Source organism: Sarcophilus harrisii, chromosome 2 (assembly GCF_902635505.1).
Source record: "Sarcophilus harrisii chromosome 2, mSarHar1.11, whole genome shotgun sequence".
NCBI classification, from domain to species: domain Eukaryota; kingdom Metazoa; phylum Chordata; class Mammalia; order Dasyuromorphia; family Dasyuridae; genus Sarcophilus; species Sarcophilus harrisii.
This window is the reverse complement of record NC_045427.1, coordinates 463051477-463071814: the sequence shown is the minus strand read 5'-3', so window position 1 is coordinate 463071814 and position 20338 is coordinate 463051477. Positions and strand designations below refer to the sequence as shown.

The 20338-nt window shown below is 32.1% G+C and overlaps 1 protein-coding gene across 2 annotated transcripts in view; it reads left to right on the top strand.

The window, feature by feature from the left end:
- Positions 1-20338, top strand: part of ITFG1 (integrin alpha FG-GAP repeat containing 1) — a 276139-nt gene that overhangs the window by 185150 nt on the left and 70651 nt on the right. For both annotated transcript variants that reach the window (XM_031954433.1, XM_003757229.4), the window contains 2 exons: positions 3245-3395; positions 4556-4664. In XM_031954433.1, the coding sequence (XP_031810293.1) occupies positions 3245-3395; positions 4556-4664 (260 nt within the window). The remainder of the gene's footprint in view (positions 1-3244; positions 3396-4555; positions 4665-20338) is intronic.

Genomic DNA, 20338 nt, shown 5'->3' with positions numbered 1-20338 from the left:
GCCAAGGTTTTATCACTTTGGGTTTCATCATATTTGGTCACCCAGATGTAGTATTCCCATTATACTTTGGTGTATATCTCTCCTTTATTTTCATACTTATGAACCTTCCTACCAATTTAATCTCCTTGAAGTCTGTGACTGTTTATTCAATTTTGTAACCTCCACTGCCCCTACTTAAGGATATGTACATCATAAATATTAGCAGGCATTTGTTTGTTTTTAATTCAGCTGAAGAGAACTGAATTGTCTACTGTATTGGTTCAAGAGGATGAATTTTCAAAACTTTTTAAAATAACATAGTACCACTAAAACACTAATTCTTATTTTACATTAAATAGAATTATTTTGAAGCAAAACCATAGCATAACTTGTACTTAGAGGTTTTACCATTAAGTCATTTTTCTAGACATTATTTGCTTATTTGTTAGTTTGAGTGTTCTAACCCAGCCTTTAAATATTTGCAGTATTTTTCCATTGATTTCTATTATCATAAAAACAAAACTTCATACAGGCAGTTGTAAAAATCCTATTAATCAAAGTAGGAGACAAATCTGTCTTCTATTCAATTGATAGTAAAAAAAAAAAAAAAAAAAAAAAAAATGGCTCAATATGCCAAAATTGATCTAAGCTCTTAAAGATAGCTATTCCTGGTCTACTGGAGTCTAACAAGCAGAAAATAATCTCAACAAAGAGAAAGTTCTCAGTGTGATTAAATGGTTAAAAGTAATTTATCAGTATTTCTTTTTAAAGGTTTATTTAATTATGTAGATGTTTTGTTTCTTTCTCAGTAAAGATTTGCATAGGTTATTAGATGCATATTCCTAATTTATTCTTCCTAAAATGTTTTTTTCTTCCATTGGTATCTTATCTTAACTTGTCATATTGTCAACCTTTACAAAGAAAGTAAAACTGAATGCTTGAATTTAGTTGTCTTTTCTTTTTGGGTATTACAAAAGGATGGACTAATAATCTTTCCTATGTCTCTGTGTAATTAGCAGTAATTTCTTTTGCAGACTATAGGATAAAAATTTCCTTATAGTCTAAAATATGTAATTTACAAAATACAAGAAAAGTACAGACTTAGTTTTGTAAATTTTACAGGTAAGGTTGGGACATAATCAACAAAATTATTCAATTTATGGGCTTTAAGTAGAAATTGATTAAGGCTTCTCTAGATATTTGCTAATCTATTGGCAAGAAATGTTTATCATCTAAACAGACTTTTTAAAATTTTCCCTTACATGGGCATCTCTAAAGATGAAACATCTCTTTTCCTTCTTTTCCTTTTCATTTATTCTTTTCATTCAAAAAAACACCAAGTACCTACTATATGCACTACCCTATACTAAACACTTTTTTGAGGATACTAAAATTACTATTGTTTAACATTTTAATTAATTCTATTGTGAATATCACATTTCTGATTTTATGTAGACATTTAATATTCGGAGTCATCTGTATTACAATGACACTTGGCTGATTTGGGGCATTTCACAAATGGAAATTGCATATTGGAAGAGATTTCAGTTTTTAGTATATCAGAGCAGACAAGGCATGCAGGTTGTGCACCAGCAGACAACATTGACTTCAGAGCAGCAATTCCAAAAATTGTTTCATTTTTTAAAGGTATTTCTAATGGCCTTGTTCTTGCTTCTTCTTAATTTGCTATTCTTTTTGCTCATAGAAGCAATTCTCTCACAAATTAAGCAGAGAGACAGACTTAATGTATGTAAACTAAAGCCCATGTGTCTCCTGTTTAGGTTAGGCTATTAATGAAATTGTGGAATTAGTTGTAGAGTCTTCTAGGACATGTAAGAGAAAGAGAATCTAGTAGAGAAAGAAATGACTATGAAGTGGACACACAAGCTCTAAGAGCATTCTTGGAGAAAATCAGCTCCAAGTTAAATGATCCTCCAGTTACCTCACTTGATGGGAAATTAGACAGATTAACATAACACATTAACAATGCAGAATAACACAGACTGGCTCACCTAGTAACTTACTGAGAAGGAACAAAGATTTTTATGGCCTTTAAAGAAAATTAAATTCAGCCTCAAAGAAGTAGGATAGGCATCCTTAAGACAGTAAGACACAATGGATGAATATATACTGGATTATTAAATGAGATGGCATGTTTTTGCGTTTTGGGTGTAATGAAGCATTGAAAGATAAGTACTATTGAAAAATGCCCTGGATTAAAAATTTAAAAAAAAAAAAAAAAAAACAGGTGAAATAGGGCAATAATTTTGTTTTCTGGCAATAATATAGGAATAAGTTTAGGAATAGATATTAGTTTTCCACATAAGATGTACAAATCAAGAAATAATGACCGTGGAAATATTAACTAAGGAAAGGCAAGAGGGCTCCAAGTACAAGTGGAGCAGAGCTTTCCTGTCTAGATATAAATATTTTTGGAGACTACATTTTTCTACAGAGTCTAGTAAGTAGAACCTTTAAAATCAAGCCAGTGGCAGATGCTAAAAGATAGACAAATATGGTACTTTTATGCTCAAAAATTTTGAGTATGCAGCTTTTCAGAAATTCTCTTTTTATAAATATAATTTCTTGATGACAATCTCATCACTACCAAACAAAAAGAATAGTAAAATTGGCTAAAAATTAAAGTGGATAAAAAAAATGCAGATTTTAGTGGTAGGAGCACTAGGAATTAAAACAAAAAGTTGAGTTTGTTCTTAGGGGTTGAGAAGTTATCTTAAAATGTTCCCTCCCATTAGTTGAAGGTGTTATATTCTAGGAAAGGTTACTTTGAAGAATTAGGGGTAAGCATTATTTTTCTGAGTGTGTATGTGTACTATGTACTGGCATGTACATGTATGAATGATTAAAGTGCTGTTCTAACATTAAATAAAGTTCTAGAACTTTTTCTTTTAAAAAGTCCCCATATATTTATAACAATGATAAAAATGACAAAGTGATAACCTTCAGAAAGGGGTTAATGTATGCCATAGGGGGTGATAGGCATATCAGAAGAGTAAAAGAAACTAAAAGAGAATTGGGAAACTATCTTCCTTGCCAAAGGCCAGTTCTTTGTAGATAGCAGGCAGTGTTGGCTATTGATGATATAGGATTTAGGTTGCTTATTTTCCACAAAGCTTTTTTAAAATCACTTTTTAGTTTAGTAAACATAAATAAACATATTGCCCTGCCACAGTGATGGCAGAAGCACTGTTAGGGTTTTTATAGGGAGAATAACTAAATGCCTTTCTTTTTTTCTTTTTTATAGCAATCAGCAAGCCTTTTTACTAGAAAATGTCCCCTGCAATAATGCAAGCTGTGAAAGGGTTGGTCGTATGTTTAAAGTCTACTGGGAGCTATCGGATCTTAATCAAATCAAAGATGCTGTGGTTGCAACCTTCTTTGACATTTATGAAGATGTGAGTTCAGAACTTTTCAGTATGTTTGGTTTTTAACTGCCATCTGCTTATTCTCCTTTGAGTTCCTCCTCAGTATTTGACCAGAAAACGTAGGTTCACTAATGAAAACAAATAGGTGAATTAAATAAAGCCTTAATAGTGAATAATAAAGACACAAATTCATTGATGTCTTTCAGTGATAGAGGAAAAATGGCAACTATCTGGACTAGATTTATGTATATTTGGTCTTAATAGATCTAGGTGACCAAGCTGCTGGAATTTTATGTTCATATACAATATATCAGCTGTTTGGAGTTTTCATCAGAAGACTAGCAAATTTGGCTACAGAAAACCGTTCAACCTATTGCAGATAAAAGAACTTAGTTTTTATAAGCTGTGTGATTATGAAAGTAAGTTGATAGCCTCAAATTGTTATTCCGACTCCAGCCCTGATTGTCAGGTAAGTTTGTAGTTAGCTCAAGATGTCTCTATTCTGCCATTTGTAAAATGGAAATACAGCTCCCTTACCATATCAAAGGTTGTAGAACAAAATTAAAGGTAGTCTTCAAAACATTTTGAAGACTCCTAAATTTAATATAACAAAAAAGTATCATAATTACTCTTCTCAGACTACTTAGAATATAAGAAGTAAGGAGTAGTTAAATGTCAATTTCTGTAAAAATTTGAAAACCTTACATTAAAAATTAAAACAATTAGGATAATCAAGTCTCAGTATTCAGGTGTTGATTATCTCTGGATTTATTCAGGCCCTTCATCAGCTTCTGGAATTTCCTCTTGCTGCCATTCTTTCATCTTTTTTTTATCAAATAGCACCAGAGGGAGGACTTTGAGGAGGGAGGTGAGGCATAGGGATGCAGGAAGGGGTAGGATGAAGACTAGAAATCAGACAGGAACTCCTACTACTTATCTATGCAGAGACAAGTCGTTTCACTCAGCACTAATTTTTTTTGGTAACATTTATTTGTAACAATTATTTAAAAACTACATTGGGTTAAAATTCATTTAAACATTAAAAATACTTGTGGCCTCAGATTCTCTCAAACATTTTCTAAACATCATTATTTTCATTTTTCCCATGAGTTTTGTGTATTGGCATGGTCATTTGTTATTTAATTTGGTGCCTTTGTAATCTTATGGTTTGATCTGTGTTTTTCCCCCAGGGTATCTTAGACATCATTGTTCTAAGTAAAGGTTATATAAAGAATGATTTTGCCATCCACACACTAAAAAATAACTTTGAAGCAGATGCCTATTTTGTCAAAGTGATTGGTGAGTATTCCCTTTTTAATATGAAATAATAATATTAAGTTTGGGAAAATTCAGCAAATGTTCAAACACATATTTCCAATGGCTAAGTAAATGAATAAAAATATATAAAGGCATATCAGAATTCTCTCCCTTTTTAATGTGAGAATATGTATTGTCTTTCAGGAAGAAGATCTAGTACTATATTTAGCGTTCACAAATCCATTAGCCTTTCTTAATATTGTCTTAAATGCTATTAAATTTCAGGATTCGTAGTTAAGATTTAAATGTGATCAACTCTTTTGTGTCATGTATTTGCTAAAAATTTTTGTATTTAATAATTTTTCAAGCTTTTGCATTCCTAGAAAAAGCCATGATTATTGTTGATGCTTGTCATATTGCTTCTTAAAAATTCTTCTTCAATCCAGGTAATTAAATTAAGGTGGAAAGAATGTTATCTCCCAACGAAAACAGATTGTGTTTAGATTGGTTAAGAAAAATTCCAATTTAATATTCTTTTCCTGTAATAGATTTCACTTAAATCAAGTTTTACTTTTATTTCTTATTTTTCTTTTTAATATTATGAACTTGGCAAACATCAATAGACATGAACATTTTCCTTATAAACAAACAGAAGAAAAGATTGCATATGTACAGCTTGAATTTTTAAAATTCATTTTAAATTTAATAACAATTCCATTCCTGCCCAGCTTCTCTATTTTACCATTATTTTAATGCATATTTATCTTTAAACCATGACAAATTATTCCATTTAAATATCTTTGTAATCTAGTTATTTTGCAAACTAATGCTTTATTTCTTCACTTTCCAAGATTCACTTTTATGATTTTTTTCAACCTAATAAATATAAACTTTTAAGCAAAAAAATGTTGACATTGCTGTAATGATGCTCCTGGATACAATTAAATCACAAGTTATGGTTTAAACCCAAAGTTCTACCAGAGAGAATTCATTGAAATATAAATTGAAGTTTGTAAAGTATATAAATTGAAATGTATATTGAAATATAAATGCTAAAGCCTTGAAGAACCATTTATTGGAGCACTTCTGCAACAGTTTGAACATAGGATCTAATGAATAGAGATTCCTATTTTTTATTCATGCTCACAACATCTTTTTAGAAGTTTTAAGGTTTCAACCATAGTTACCAAAACTAATTGATTTCATAACCTGAATGTTAGAATCTAGTCTGCTTAATCTCTGCTCTGGAGGGATACCTCACTTCAGTCTGAAATTTTAAGTACATGTTAAAAGAATGATGTGTTTATTCAGTTTACATTACATCATGATCTAGATCTTTGAGTGGCAGAATGAAAAATAATTCACATTATCAAAGAACAGAGCCATGAATAAACCACATAATACATTTTTTAATATTAAAATCCTAAGAATAATACTAAGCACTTAAACATTTAAACATTAGCATTAAGAAAAATTTCTTGTAGAAAACAGGATTTTATCTGAGACTTGAGGAAGTGAAGAGACAGGTGAGTAGAGAGAATTCAAATCTTGAGGAAAGCCATCAGCAATGCATGAGTAGAGAAATGAAGTATTTCGTTTGAGAAAAACAAAGATAGCAATTTCATTGGATCATGGATTATGAGTTGGTAAGATGATGAAGGCATGAAAAAGAGAGAGAATAAGGTGTAAGAAGACTGGCAGGGTAGGGAAGACCAGTTTGTGAGAACTATTGCCAGATAAAGGATTTTATGTTGGATCCTCTGGATCCAATAGTAATAGGGAGCCTCTGGAGTTTATTGAATAGAAAGAAATGGTGTCATGACCAAACTATGCTTTATGATCACTTTGAAAGCTTGAGTGGAAAAAGGAGTTCAGAAAGACTTTAGGCAGGGAGACTAACCAGAAGACATATCAGCAGTTCAGGGTAGAGGTATTAAAGATCTGCACCAGAGTGGTAGAAGTGTTAGAAGAGGGAAGGGGCTATATTCAAGAGACATTATTAAGGTAAAATTAATAGAACTTAGCAAAAGATTAGGGAAGAGGAGAGGAAAATGACAAGTAGAGGTTGACAACTAGGTTGCAAGCCAGGGTCACTGGGAAGATGGTAGTACCTAAATAATAAAAAGAATGTGTGGGGAGGAAAAAGATAATGAGTTCAGTTTTAGACACATTTAGTTTAAGATGTACCCTAGATTTCTAATTGAAGTTTTCTAATAAGCAGTTGGAGATTCAATACTAAAAGTTAGAAGAGAAGGAAGGACTGGGTAAATAGATGAGTTATCTGCATATAGATATGGTAGTTGAATTAATCAGGAGCTGATGAGATCACTAAGTGAAATAATATAGAGGAAAAAGAAAAGATGAAGGCTTAGGACAGAGCTTTGGTGAATCCTACTATCCTCACATAGTGTGCATGACCTGGATTAAAATTAAAGAGAGCAGACTGAAAAGTGATCAGACAAGTGGTAGGAGAATCCATGTCTTAAAAACCTAGAGAAAAGAAAGTATCAAGGAGAAGAGGGTAATCAAAGGCTGCAGAGAAAGAATTTAGTAAAAGAAAACATCTTGACAAGTAAAGGAGAAATAAAGAAATTTGAAAATAAAGATTGTAGAAGTAATAAAACTAAAAGCATATATTTTTAAAAATAATAACAAAATTAACTAATCAAGAAAAAAGGCAAGAAAGTCAAAAAACCAAAAAGTTTTTAAATGGACAAGATGAACTTTTCTTTACTTCTGTTCTTTCTATTTTATCAGAAACTACCATGTATAACAATAATCCAGAAAAACTAAGAATTCAAATATAAAGAATGGCATGTATATTATATAGATTGTGTTAGTACTGTCAAATGTATATTCATCCATATCTAGCTCATTCCTTTTCTTTCTACAACTCACAATGAAGTAAGCTATCAATTAACTAGCCATTGAGCATATTTTGACCATCATTTGGTTGAACTCTTAGACTACTAACCCAATGGCTGTATGTCTGAGGATATTTGGCGCACATATTTTGGATTTTCCAAAGGCTGTAACATCCTTCTAGCTCATGATGGAGTGCTCAGATTATCAATTATCCAAATATTTTTACCCTACCACAACCTTGAGCTCTGTAGGATAGTTTTCTGGTCTCAGCCTCTCTCTCTCTCTCTGTGTATATATATATATATATATCTAAGAATATGATTTGGAATATATTCCAAAATTGCCTCAATAGAAAAAAAATCTCATCTTGGCTATGAGCCCCCATACCTTGCTTTTGGGAAACCTCATTCTCTTCTGTAACTAACTTCATTATGTTTCTCGGAAGATTGGCGTTTTTTTAAAGATATAAATAATTAAAATATATTTTTTTAAATAAATTCAATAAAAAAATGTTTATTGTACTTTTATATCACCACATTATCCCTTCTTCCAATGTTTTCCCAGAGAACCATTCCTTATAACAAAGATTTTAAGAGAAAGAAAAAAGTTCCACAAAATTTATCAATACTTGAAAACATCTGATGTTTATATAATAGTGTTCTACAATCATGAATTTGTATCTTTTCCAAAGACTAAGGGGAACATTCTTCTCATTTCTTTCTAACCGCATTTGTGTGTATGTGTGTGTTTCATTATTATTCTAACCGTTTACTTTAATGTAGTTTTTCTATATATTGTATTCCTGATTCCTTTGGATTTTTAGATCATATAAGTTTTTTGGTGGGTCTCTATTCATCATTTTCATCATTCATTAAGCACAGTAATCTGTAGTTAAGTACTATAGTTTGTTTAAGCATTCCCTAATCATATTTACTTTGTTTCCAATTTTTTGCTATCACAAAAATAAATTAATTAAATATAATAAAATAATTATAAAAGAGCAGTAGCATGGCAAAACAAAACTATAAAGAAGCATTCAAAAAGCAAAACTGTATACTGCTTTACCTGATTAGCTCTCCTTCAGCACCTCCTCCCAGACTGTAAATGGAGGAATGAATAAAGGAAAGGATTATGGTTTTAGAATTCACTGGAATCTGCTTGAAAGATACTCAGAAATAAAACAACAACAACCAAAAAAAAAAACAGGGAAAGGTTCAAGAATCTCTTACTGCTGGAGTCACCATGATTTGGGCACTTGTGGCAGTTGCTGATCTGGTGTAGTCCCCACTTTAATGCCTTATCGAGGATAAGGGTAAACAAGAATAAGGATAAACAAGGGTTCTTAATTTGAATTCTAGTGTGAACTTGTTTTCTAATATCTTGATAATTATATTTCGATATAATTAGTTTCTTTTGTAATCCTTTAAGTGTGTGCATGTATATATATATGTATGTTTAATTTTAAAACTTTGTATTTAAAGGAGACTTCACTATACTGCTCAAAGGGTTTATTAAACAAACAAACAAAAAGGTTGAGAATCTCTGTCCTAGACTCGGCTCCATATCCATATCCAGTTTGCATAGTTCTTCTTTTGTTAGGCACACTTGGGTTTCAGGGGCATAAAGAGTAAAACAGGTAGATGGCCTTATTTTATTGGGAGCTGCAATTTTCAGAAAACCAGATAATTTTTGTAAAGAGCTTAGGACAGTTCCTGGAACATAATAGGAATTACATAAATGCAAATGCTTATTATCTTTCCTTCTCCTCTCTCAGCTTCATTGAAGAAATATTGTAAATGGGTTACTTGAAGCATTTACTTTCTCTGTAGATAGCCCCATGGAAATAATAGAACAGAATGGCAGATTGGCACTTTCTTTACACAAAGCCCATGAAAAACAATTCATATGATGTAGCAAAGTTCTCGTGCCCAAATGCCAAATCTTGTGCTGCCTGCCAAGCTTTCATGTATTTCTGGTTTTGAACCTTTTATCACATGACAATTATAAACGCTGATACCCAAGGGAAGTGAATGAGTTATTACAAAAATATATAATGTTTAAATAAAAAAAAAATACCAACCACAATAATAGAAGTCATAATAACCCAATGTCAGAAGAAATTGAGCAAGCTAATTATAGGGGGAGGAAAGGAAGGAAACTTTGCCACATGGATTTTCAAATAAGCTCTGTAAAACATTTAAAGAATAATTCTTGTTCTCCAAATTATTCTCAAAAATAGAAATAGGAAGCATTCTGTTACACAGTTTTTAATAGGAAAACATGAACTCAATTCCTAAATAAGGGAAATAGAAAGCGGAGGAATAAAACTGTATACCAATCTCAGTAGTCAATATTGATTGCAAACTTTTAAATAAAATTACAAGGAGAGAGCAACAGTGTGACCAGAAAATAATTCACTGTGGCCAACTTATAATCATACCAGAAATATAAGAATTGTTCAGAATTAAGAAAACAATTAGCACTAACAATAATATGTGTGTAACAAAGAAAAGGAAAACAATAGGATTACTGTCAATAAATTCAGAAAAAAAATTTTTTTGACCAAATTCAGCACTGTTTAAAAAAATAAAAAACAACTGAAAATTTAAGAATCATATTCTGGCAAAAACATCTTTAATGTGATTTAAAACATATTTTAAATTCTAATATTATTTTCAATGGAGAGCTATCAGAAGCTTTCTCAAAAGAAATTTAGATAAGGCAAGGTTGTCCCACCCTCCCTGTTTATGTAGTAAAATGCTATCTATAACAGTCAGGCAAGAGAATACATTTAAAGATATCAATCAACAACAGCAAACCAAAAATAAAACATACTTATTGGCAGATGACAAGATGAAGTCCTTTTAAAACCATGGAGAATCAACATAGAAATTCATTGAGATGATTAATCATTTCAGGAAAATATTAATATACAGAAGAGTAACATGAAATAATAAAGTACTAACCTCATAGCAAGGAAGACTTAGGTTTAAATTCTACTTCAGACAAAAATACCCAAATATATCCTGGACAATTCACTTTTCTTCTCAATACCCAATAACAGAAGTGTTGAACACAGTCCATATGCAGCCCACAATATTCCCAAATGTGGCTCAAACCAGATGAAAATTGGTTTCCTTTGCAATTGGGAATTGGGAAATATTTAACAAAGTAAATAAAAGAACTATAAAACATAGATAATTTAATGTCTTTTTCTAAGTCAAAATACAATCCACAGATATACTTACAAATCTCTGTCTAGTAGCCCCCATTTCTAATTGAATTTGATACTGTTGGCTTAGGCAACGCTCTAACTTTTAGGTTACAAAATAAATGCACAGAAACTATTAGCATTTCCACAGGATAGCAACTACAAAATAAATAAAATGTCTTAATTAACATGCACACAAGATTTCTATAAATGCAACTAGAAGCTATTCTATGAAAATAAAGGAGAGACAATTAGCAAGACATTTGTGGTCATGACTGTGTCCTGTGCCAATTTAATCAAAAAATTTAAAGATCTTCCACAATGCTTATTACATTACAAAGAGTGTACTTTTTATACCTAGACAAAGTAATAAAATCATATAGAAAAAGAAAAGGTCCAGAATCACAAGAGAAATAAAGAAAAAAGTATGAATGGAGGGAGGCATAGTTCTTACTACTAGGCCTCAACCTATATTATAAAGTAGTAATCAAAACTTTGGAACAGTTAAAAAGAAAAATAGATTTATGGAGTATTTCAGAAAAGCAAGAAACAGAATGACTACAAAACAGTAAGTAGCCCATTTAAGAATATAAATTACTACTGGAAATTTCCTAATGAAAAGATTTTTCATTCAATGAAAAAAAAAAAATTAGCATAGGTTTTTAATTAATCTGTCCTATTAAATAACAATCATATAAATTACTTTGGAGTAATTTCATTACATATTTGTTATATCTTACAATGATAAGTTTAAAAATGAAGAATTTTTTTTATTGCTTTCAGGAGAATAATATAGAATCACAGATATAAAACCAGAAGCAACCTTCTAGTCTATTTAATCCAGAAACTTCTTTTTTGCTGATAAGGAAACTGAGAACCAGAAAAGTTAAGTACCCTAGCCTAAGGTCATGCAGATGGTAACTGGAACATCTAGGATTTAAACCCTGAATATTCTGACTTAAACCTGATGCTCTTTTAATTTGATAGTTGTATAGTAGAAAGAATATTCAGAATATTACAGAAAAAGAGCAAAGCATATTTTGCAAAAGTATGATGATGCATGTTTATCTACGCAGATACCTACTTGATTCAGAAAGCTTGATAAAAGCAATTCAATTGCATGACTGAATTTCCAAGGCATGGGTTTATGTGTGATTTTCCAACAATTTGAATTCATTGACCAGCACATTCTATGACTTTTGCCCTTATATAAGGAAAGTTCCATCATGTGAAGCCTCATGTTTGTTTTTGTTTTTCGTTTTGTTTTTGAAAGAAATAAGTGCCAGTGAAGGGGAAAAAAACTTGTCATGTGCAGCAGCACCCTACAGCATGGAGATCCTGTGCAGAGATCCCAGGCTAAGGACCTTTTCATCAGTTTCCTCTAAGAATATGATCACATTCTCTTTTTCATATGAGTCTTAATACCTAAGATTATTACTTCTAGAGTGATTGAAAACTGAAAGTTGTGACTCCTGCTAATAATGGACACATGTATTTTTAAATCTGATCCAATATTATTTCTGTTTTTATGAAACCCCAGTTCATTGGGATAGGTAGGTGGAAAAGGAAAAAGTAATGAAAGTTCATAATATAGATCCTCACTTAAGCATCGGAGAGAATTTAAGAGATTTCACTTGTAAAAAGTTAGCAAGTTCTGAATATGAGATAGACTTGAAAGAACCTAACAGTGTACTCTTTAGTAATAATAATAATCCACTACATTTGTGTGGTGCTTTACAGTTTTCTGACTTTTTTTCTGATTCATTCCCTCATTTTATCCTTTCAACAATCTGATAATTATCTAGTAGGAACTGATAGCCCTCCTAACTTTTAAATAGGCTTAGCATCAAGGAGATAATTGTTATTTAAAAAAAAAAAAAAGGCAAGAATACACATGACCCAATAACAATTATAGTCAGTATAACAAATCCATGTTCCTTTCTTTGTTCCCTTACAGCGAGGCTTGTCCTAGATCCTGATCACAATGTGAGGTGAAGGTCTTGCCCTTTTAGAGAAGCAGTGACCCCTCTTTCTCTAATTGCTTTAAAGCTCAATGTCTCTTTTACGTTTCACAACCTCTGACTCTCTACTTTCCTTTTTGGCTTCATAATCTTGTTTTTCTCCACCCACATAGCTTAATTATGACTACACCCATCACCCTTGGGAAACTTCTCAATAAGCCCAACACAGATGGATAAATACTGGTGTCAAATTCAAATAGAAACACATCTCTACAACCTCCTATTGACTTAGAAAATTACAAATTGACATTATCTGTGTTGTATTGTATTTTTTAATGTTGTTATATACTTCCTAATTATATTTTAATCAGGTTCATCCTACTTGGAAATTTGGAAAAAGCCCTCCGATTATGATTTTTGCATCACTTCTATAATCTCTATTTTACAATTGAAAAAAAAATCAAACATAGAAAACTTAAGTGACTCAACCTTACTCACATTAAGTGGGAGAGCCAGAACTAGAACCCAGTTGTAGTAGTCCTGCCATATTTCATATATGATAAACACTACTACAAGGTAAAGTATCATATCTTTAAAATCCTCCTATGTCACATTTCATGAGTATTAATTCTGTTTAATAATAGCATGACATTCTTTGAAAGAACATATCACAAATCTTTTGTTCAAATAAATTCTGTGCAATCCTTAGAATTTAATTAGAATACTTGAAAGATGACAGAAACAGCCAGACATACACTTGGGCCACTTCTAAGTAGAATTATTTGACTCTTTTTTTTTTAAATGATCTATCCTTTTGCTCAGTATCTAAAAGCCAAAAAGAAAGAGAATAATTGTCTGCATTCTCATCCTGTGTTTATTTACTCGTGATATATAAATTTTACCAATATAATAAAGCTCTAGCAACTATATTATATTCAAGATATTTGGCATCAAGATATCCATGTCTGTTTATTAACTAGATGTTGAGGTTAGGAACCGAATGTTGAGGTGTAGATCACATGTTGAGGTCTACATTTGGGGTACCTAAATGAAATTAGGATTTAGTTAAGGTCTAGTGGCAGGTTTGGGGTACAGGGAGTCAAACAGAGTTCCCCTACAACCCCCTTAGATTCGGCGCAAGGATACGGCGGTATATGAGGTCTAGAAGCGGCGCGGATTCCCAATAAAAGCATTTATTGGCCCAGAGCGCTAGATTAATAAAAGAGGTTTATTATTGAGTTTAGAAGTAGGAGATAGGTGAAGGTAGAGATAAGGAGGGCACTGGACAGAGGGTCCAGTGGACAGAGGGTCCTCACATGGCAACCATGTTTGGAATCTCTGCAAAGAGGGGTTCCCAGTGTGGTCCTTTTAAGTCGGAGACTTAGCTCAAGGGGCTTTGGGGTGTAGCCCCAAAGTTGGCTCAGATCGGGTGGGGCTGGGAGGTCCGGACCTTCTATTGGAATTCAAAGGGACCAGGATTTGTGAGTCAAAGGGTAATTTACATTAGCTAGGGGGGTTGGGAATCAAAGATTGGAATCTTTCCCGCATCACTAGACACCACATATAATTGAAAATTTTATTATTGGAAATGAAAATATTATAATATAGAACAACAGTGATCTGGAACAATTTAGAAGATGACTTCCATTATAAAAGGTATGTTTTTATATATTGCCTTTAACAATAGACAATAAATATATAGCCTTGTATGTAATATAGACTATTATCATAGAATCATAGCATCCTATATATTTGTTATCTCATTGATGAAGAATATTTCCTTCAGTGGTACATATCACTACCCATTAGTGCTCTCTCCATTCTGTATTACTTTTGTTTATATCTACCCATAAATTCGTCACAAAAAAATCCAAACAGTGTACTTAGGATTATCCTTTAGAAGCCAGAATATTCTGAGGGGAAATTATACATTTCACATTCTATTAGCCATATTTTTAAGTAATTTATTCAGAGATTACCTCTCTTTCATGTAGCTGCATCATGTCAGTGCAAGTTCAACATTTTAATTACAGTTTTATTTAATTCTGTAAACAACTCACCCTCTAGAATAAATTATACTTTATGCATTTCATTAATATTTTGCAAATAAGATATTTCTGGGCCAACTAGTGGAAATAGTACTTGAACTGGAAGTTGTATTAACTGAGTTATATCTAATTATATAAATCAGTCAGTCTACAAACATTTATTATATGTTTGGTGTTTCTAGGCACTATGCTAAACAGGGTTCTTACTGTTAAGGAGATCACATTCTAATGGGGAAAATGTATGCAAACAACAATTTCCACGTGTAACTAATTCATTCTGTGACCTTACAAAAGTTAACTTCTCCCCTCTGGACCATGGTTTTCTTAGCTATCAGATGAAAGTGCTAAACATGTTGTGACTATGAAGTCTCCTGGGATATTGATAACCACTTTTCTAATAAACTATATAATAGATGTTATATATGCTGAATGGAGGGGGCACCTAGATAGTACAGTAACGTCCTGTAGTCAGGAGGACCTGAATTCAAATCTGGCCTCAGACACTTGCCTTTACTAACTGTATGACCCCAGGTAAGACACATAGCCCTGATTGTCTTGCCAAAAATAAAATAAATGTCAAATGTCAAAGCTATATTAGAACTTCTGCCTAAGAGTGGATAAATATAGCTACTTTTAGAACATTGTTAAAATTTGAAATCTTAGAGCATGCCTGTGAATCCGTTTTATCTTTATATGACTATGCTGCTAAAGAAATGAGGCTTAGAGGGTGTGTGTGTGGTTTGGCAGGGGTTAGTTGGTATGTCAGCTCACAGTATTTACTGTGAATTCTAAATTGCTTATTATAGAAAGATATAAAAAAATAAAATAAATTGTTCCTTCTCCATGAATCTCAGAATTAAAGTCAAGTATGATTGGGAAAGATAAGAATAATGACCTGTTTTTTGTAATACTTACAGGATTTTCAGTACCTATACCTTACTAATCTGGGGAAGACTGGGTTCTTTATATATTTGTCACACACACACACACACACACACACACACACACACACACACACCCCAGAGTATGATTCTTTCAATAAATTCATAAACATGTATATAAAAAGTTTATATTTTTCCTAAACTATTGCACAGTGTTTGAGGGTGGCTTTTAATAGAGTAGTAATAAAATAGCTTTGATGATTTTAATATTCCTTTTCTATTGTTAAAATCATATACCATATATGAAATTTTGATCCTTATATCACCTGGGAAATTATATTTCTACATTTATTTAATAGAATACTGACCCTCAGTTATTCATATCCTTGACATTATAAAGTTTTTAATTTATAATTTAGAATTGACATTTGAAGGGAGGCTATCACAATCTATCCTTCCACTCACTTTTCCCCACTCTTCAAAAAGAAACGTTTAGGAGGGAGAGGTCATAGAAGATAGTGCATCTTCATTTCCCAGGTACTCAGTAGCCCTCTCTTCACTTACATAAGCCACTTCTCTGAATTACTTAATCTCCATGCTTGTCCTCTCTCTCTTCTCATTCCAATCTACTTCTCACAAAGCTGCCAATATAAAATTGCTACAGCACAGACCTGACCAGATATGTCCCTGCCATTCTCAAAGACATTCGGTTATTTTCCATCACTTCTAGGATAAAGTAAAAATTCCTCAGCCTAGTATTTAAGAATTTCCTCAGTTGAACTCCTGCCTATCACCCAAATTTATTTCATACTACTCTCCTTCATTAACTTGACATTCCAGCAATATTATATTATTAGATATTTCCTGAACCTGACAAGTTAGGAGAGCTATCTTTTCCCACTAGACAATCCCATCAGGTTATTGGGAGAATTAAATGAGGAAACGAGTGGAAAGGACTTTGAAAACTATAAATCCCTACCCAAATATAAAGGATTGTTATTATCAATAACAGGTACATTGAAAGCATTTAATAAGTTGCACTGAAATTGAATCAAATGAGACATTCCTAAGGCCATCCAAAATCTGTAGATAGTTATTGTTACCCACAAGTCTAGAAAAGGAAACAGCACCAGAGAAAGGGGTGGATTTGCTAAAAGTTATACAGTGAGTAATAGAATTGTGATTAAAATCAAGAATTCCTAACTGTTACTGTTATATGGTTTATGATATGCATCACATCACAGAGAAGATCTTCCCATTGTATATAATCTCTCTGTGTCCTTCCCAAAAAGGAAATTGATCCTTTTATAGATTATCCAGTTTCCATATCTTTAATCTGTATGAAAATATCATCACATAATTTCATGATTATTCCAAAGGAACTGAAGTTATAGCACTGAATCTCTCCATTTCTAATCTCAGTTTTACTTCAATTTCATTAACATTAGATGATGTTAATTAAATTAATTAAATAGCCACTTATATTTGTCCCAGAATACAGAAAAATCTATATTCACTTACAAGCTGCTTCCTCTTTATAATACATTTTACTAACATCTTTTTTAAATGATGAAGCTAATTAATGAAAACTTAAAAACAAAAAAATAAGGATTATGTTCATGCTAATAAATAAGAGACCAAGTCCAACTCAATATATCTAGGGATTTTTAATGGCACATGAGTTCTTTGAGATCATGTAGGCATCCATTATTGACTCTTTTAAAGTATTAATAATATTACCAGTGGTATGAACAAATGAATGAGTTCATCCATGGGATTATCTTATTACATCTGGCTCACATTCTTCAATATCTTCAGATGAACATTGTTTATAATATGACTGAAAGCAACAACACACTTTCCTTGCAAGCCATGTAGCTCTACTATGTATGTAATTAACCTTTATATATATATATATTTATATATATATATATATATATATATATATATATATAGGATTCACATTAGAATTAAAGTAGCTGATCTTGTATTTCTTAGCTGATGTTAATATGTTTTTTCTTTTTTTAGCATTCACTGACTTCTAGAAACCATTGAATGACTTTAGGTTTTTCTTTACTTTAGCAGACTTTTGAAAGACTTTAAACTAATATGATACCAACAGAAAATGTGGTATCAAAAATGAATTTGAGCTTTATCTTCTAACAAATACAATAACCAATCATTACCTTATATTAATTACTTACCATGTGCTAGGTTCTGTGGATGCAGTTATAAAAAATGAAAAATCCCTATTCAAGAAGCTAACAGAGTATAATGGACTTGTTTCACTATGGTAGTATATAGTGTATTCAATGCATTTCACAACTACATTAATGCAGTTTTACTTTTCCTTTGTATTGACCTTTTATGACTAACTTTTAATGCCTCTAGTAGAAATACTGTTATGTCTTTAGGGTTTCAAATCAATTCAGCAAATGTATAAAGGCAGTAGGACTACAAAAAAACAGTTCCTCAAGGAGCTTAAATTTTACTAGGGAGATATAACTTAATAATATACAGATAAGAAAGTAAAAAACACGGGCAACTGTGAGAACAAGGAAAGCAATGTAAATTACTGAGGTCTGAAATCTCCAGTAATTTCTGACAAAGATATAAAAGCTGAGTTGACAGAATATCTGCAAACTGGTATTTGTGTAGAGATAATAGAAGCTAATGAAGATTTTTGAGTGGAGGAGTGACATGGTCAGACCTGTATTTTAGAAATATAATTTGATAGTTACGTGGAGGATGGTTGGAGAGAGGAGAGACTACAGATAGGCTAATATAGTAGTTCAAGAGAATTACGATAGTGGCTATATAAATTGAAAGTAGTATAACATATAAGAAAGGCATTGCAGGAAGAAATTTGATAAAGTTTGGCAGCTGATAAGGAGATGTGAGAGAAGAATCAAAGATGTCACTTGGATCCTTAGATGTTTGGAATGAGCAGGTTTTGAGAGAGAGAAATATTGCGTTCCATTTTTTACATGATAAATTTGAGATGCCAACTAGAATTTCAAATTGAAATGTTCAGTATTTAATTAACAATCCAGGACAGAAGTTTTAGAAAGAGTTTAGGATTGGATACATAGATTGAATAAACAAGAATCAATGAGACTTATGAGAGAAAAACAGTAGAGAGAGGGGGAAAAATGACTCAGTACAGAGCATTAGTAACCATTCTTGCTTAGTATACAGAAGAGGAATAATGACTTAAAAAGGGAGCTTAAGAAAGAATAAATCAGACAGATAAAAGGAAAACCAAGAGAAAAAAAGCATCACAGAATCAAAAGGAGGGAATAGCAGTTTTAAAAGTTACATAGAAATCAAGGAGAATAAGGTCTGAGAAAAGGCTATCAAAGAGGAAATTAAATTTCTTCAGGCGAAAAGAGACTTGAGACAGGAAAAATAATCAGGAAACTATTACAACAACAATTGATAAAGACCTAAAGTAGGATAGGGGTTGCATGTTTTAAAAAAAAGAATTTGGCAAGAAATTGTTAAAGTTATATGAAGGGGTATGATAAAAGAAATCGGAAAGTAGAATTGATAAATTTTAACAAGTGATTATATATGTGGGTGGGAAAAATCAAAGATGACACCAAGATTGTAAAAGTTTGAGTAACTGGAAATATGGTAGTGACCTCAACAGTAATAAGGAAGTTTGAAAGATTAATAGATTTGAGGCAGAAAAGATAATGTAATGATACCTGTGATCCAAATTACAGTTCACCCATGACTACTCATTTGGGATGCTTACTCTGAAATGAGGTGGAGCTTTTCCCACCAGTCACTGCTTCCAAGTTCACAGTTCTCTCCTTGCTTGCCATTGTCACTAGGTGATCTGTGGGTAGGAGGTGTAGGCAAAATCTTCTTTATGGCATCAGGCAGAACCCAGGGAAATGGTTAGTTTAGGTCATTTCTGTCCCAAAAGGTTAACAGTAAGATCAGAAGCATGAAGCTTGGCACAGCTTTTACAGCAGAGGGAGAATAGAACAGTAGAATGGTAGAATATTAGGTGATAATAGGTATATATAAATGTATGTGTGTTGAATTTGTCCATGATCCTATAATTCTTTAGGGTCTGTTTAAGAATCCTAATTCTGATAATACCACCATTTCCACTTTATAGTCCCTATCACTATAAGATATATAGATATATAGATATCCTATACACACATACATATGTGTGTGTACTAACTGCCTTGCTAAATGAACCATTCATACAACTACATATAATAATCTGGAAAACAGTGAAAACAGTTACTCTTCATCTACTTGATTTTTCCCGTGTGGATTTCTAAGGATAAATTCTTATAAGTTCTTATTTAGAAGCCTGTGCAGTATTAGAGGGATTGATATTATCAGTACAATGCTATCTGCAAAAAAGAACATCTGCAGGATCTATTTTACCCTTGTTACAATCAACAAAGAATCCAGACTGCAAGCTACCTGGATAGCAATGGAAAAAATCATGGGAGCAAATATCTTGCTAATGATAAACTGCTATGCTGCAAAAGTAAGGATATTCTACATGTTGCATTAGCACCCATATAATTTTAAGAGAAGGCTGCAAGCATGTTGAGTGGAGTTCTTGTGAAGGATCTCTGAGAATACAGGGATAAGAATTATCTAAGATGAGGTGTAGATGGTTTATAAACTACCCTTACCCACCTCAGTGAGATCCCAGATCCATTAAAATCTAGCATCATGGGACTTTGAGTTTACAAACCTTTTCTAATTACACTAC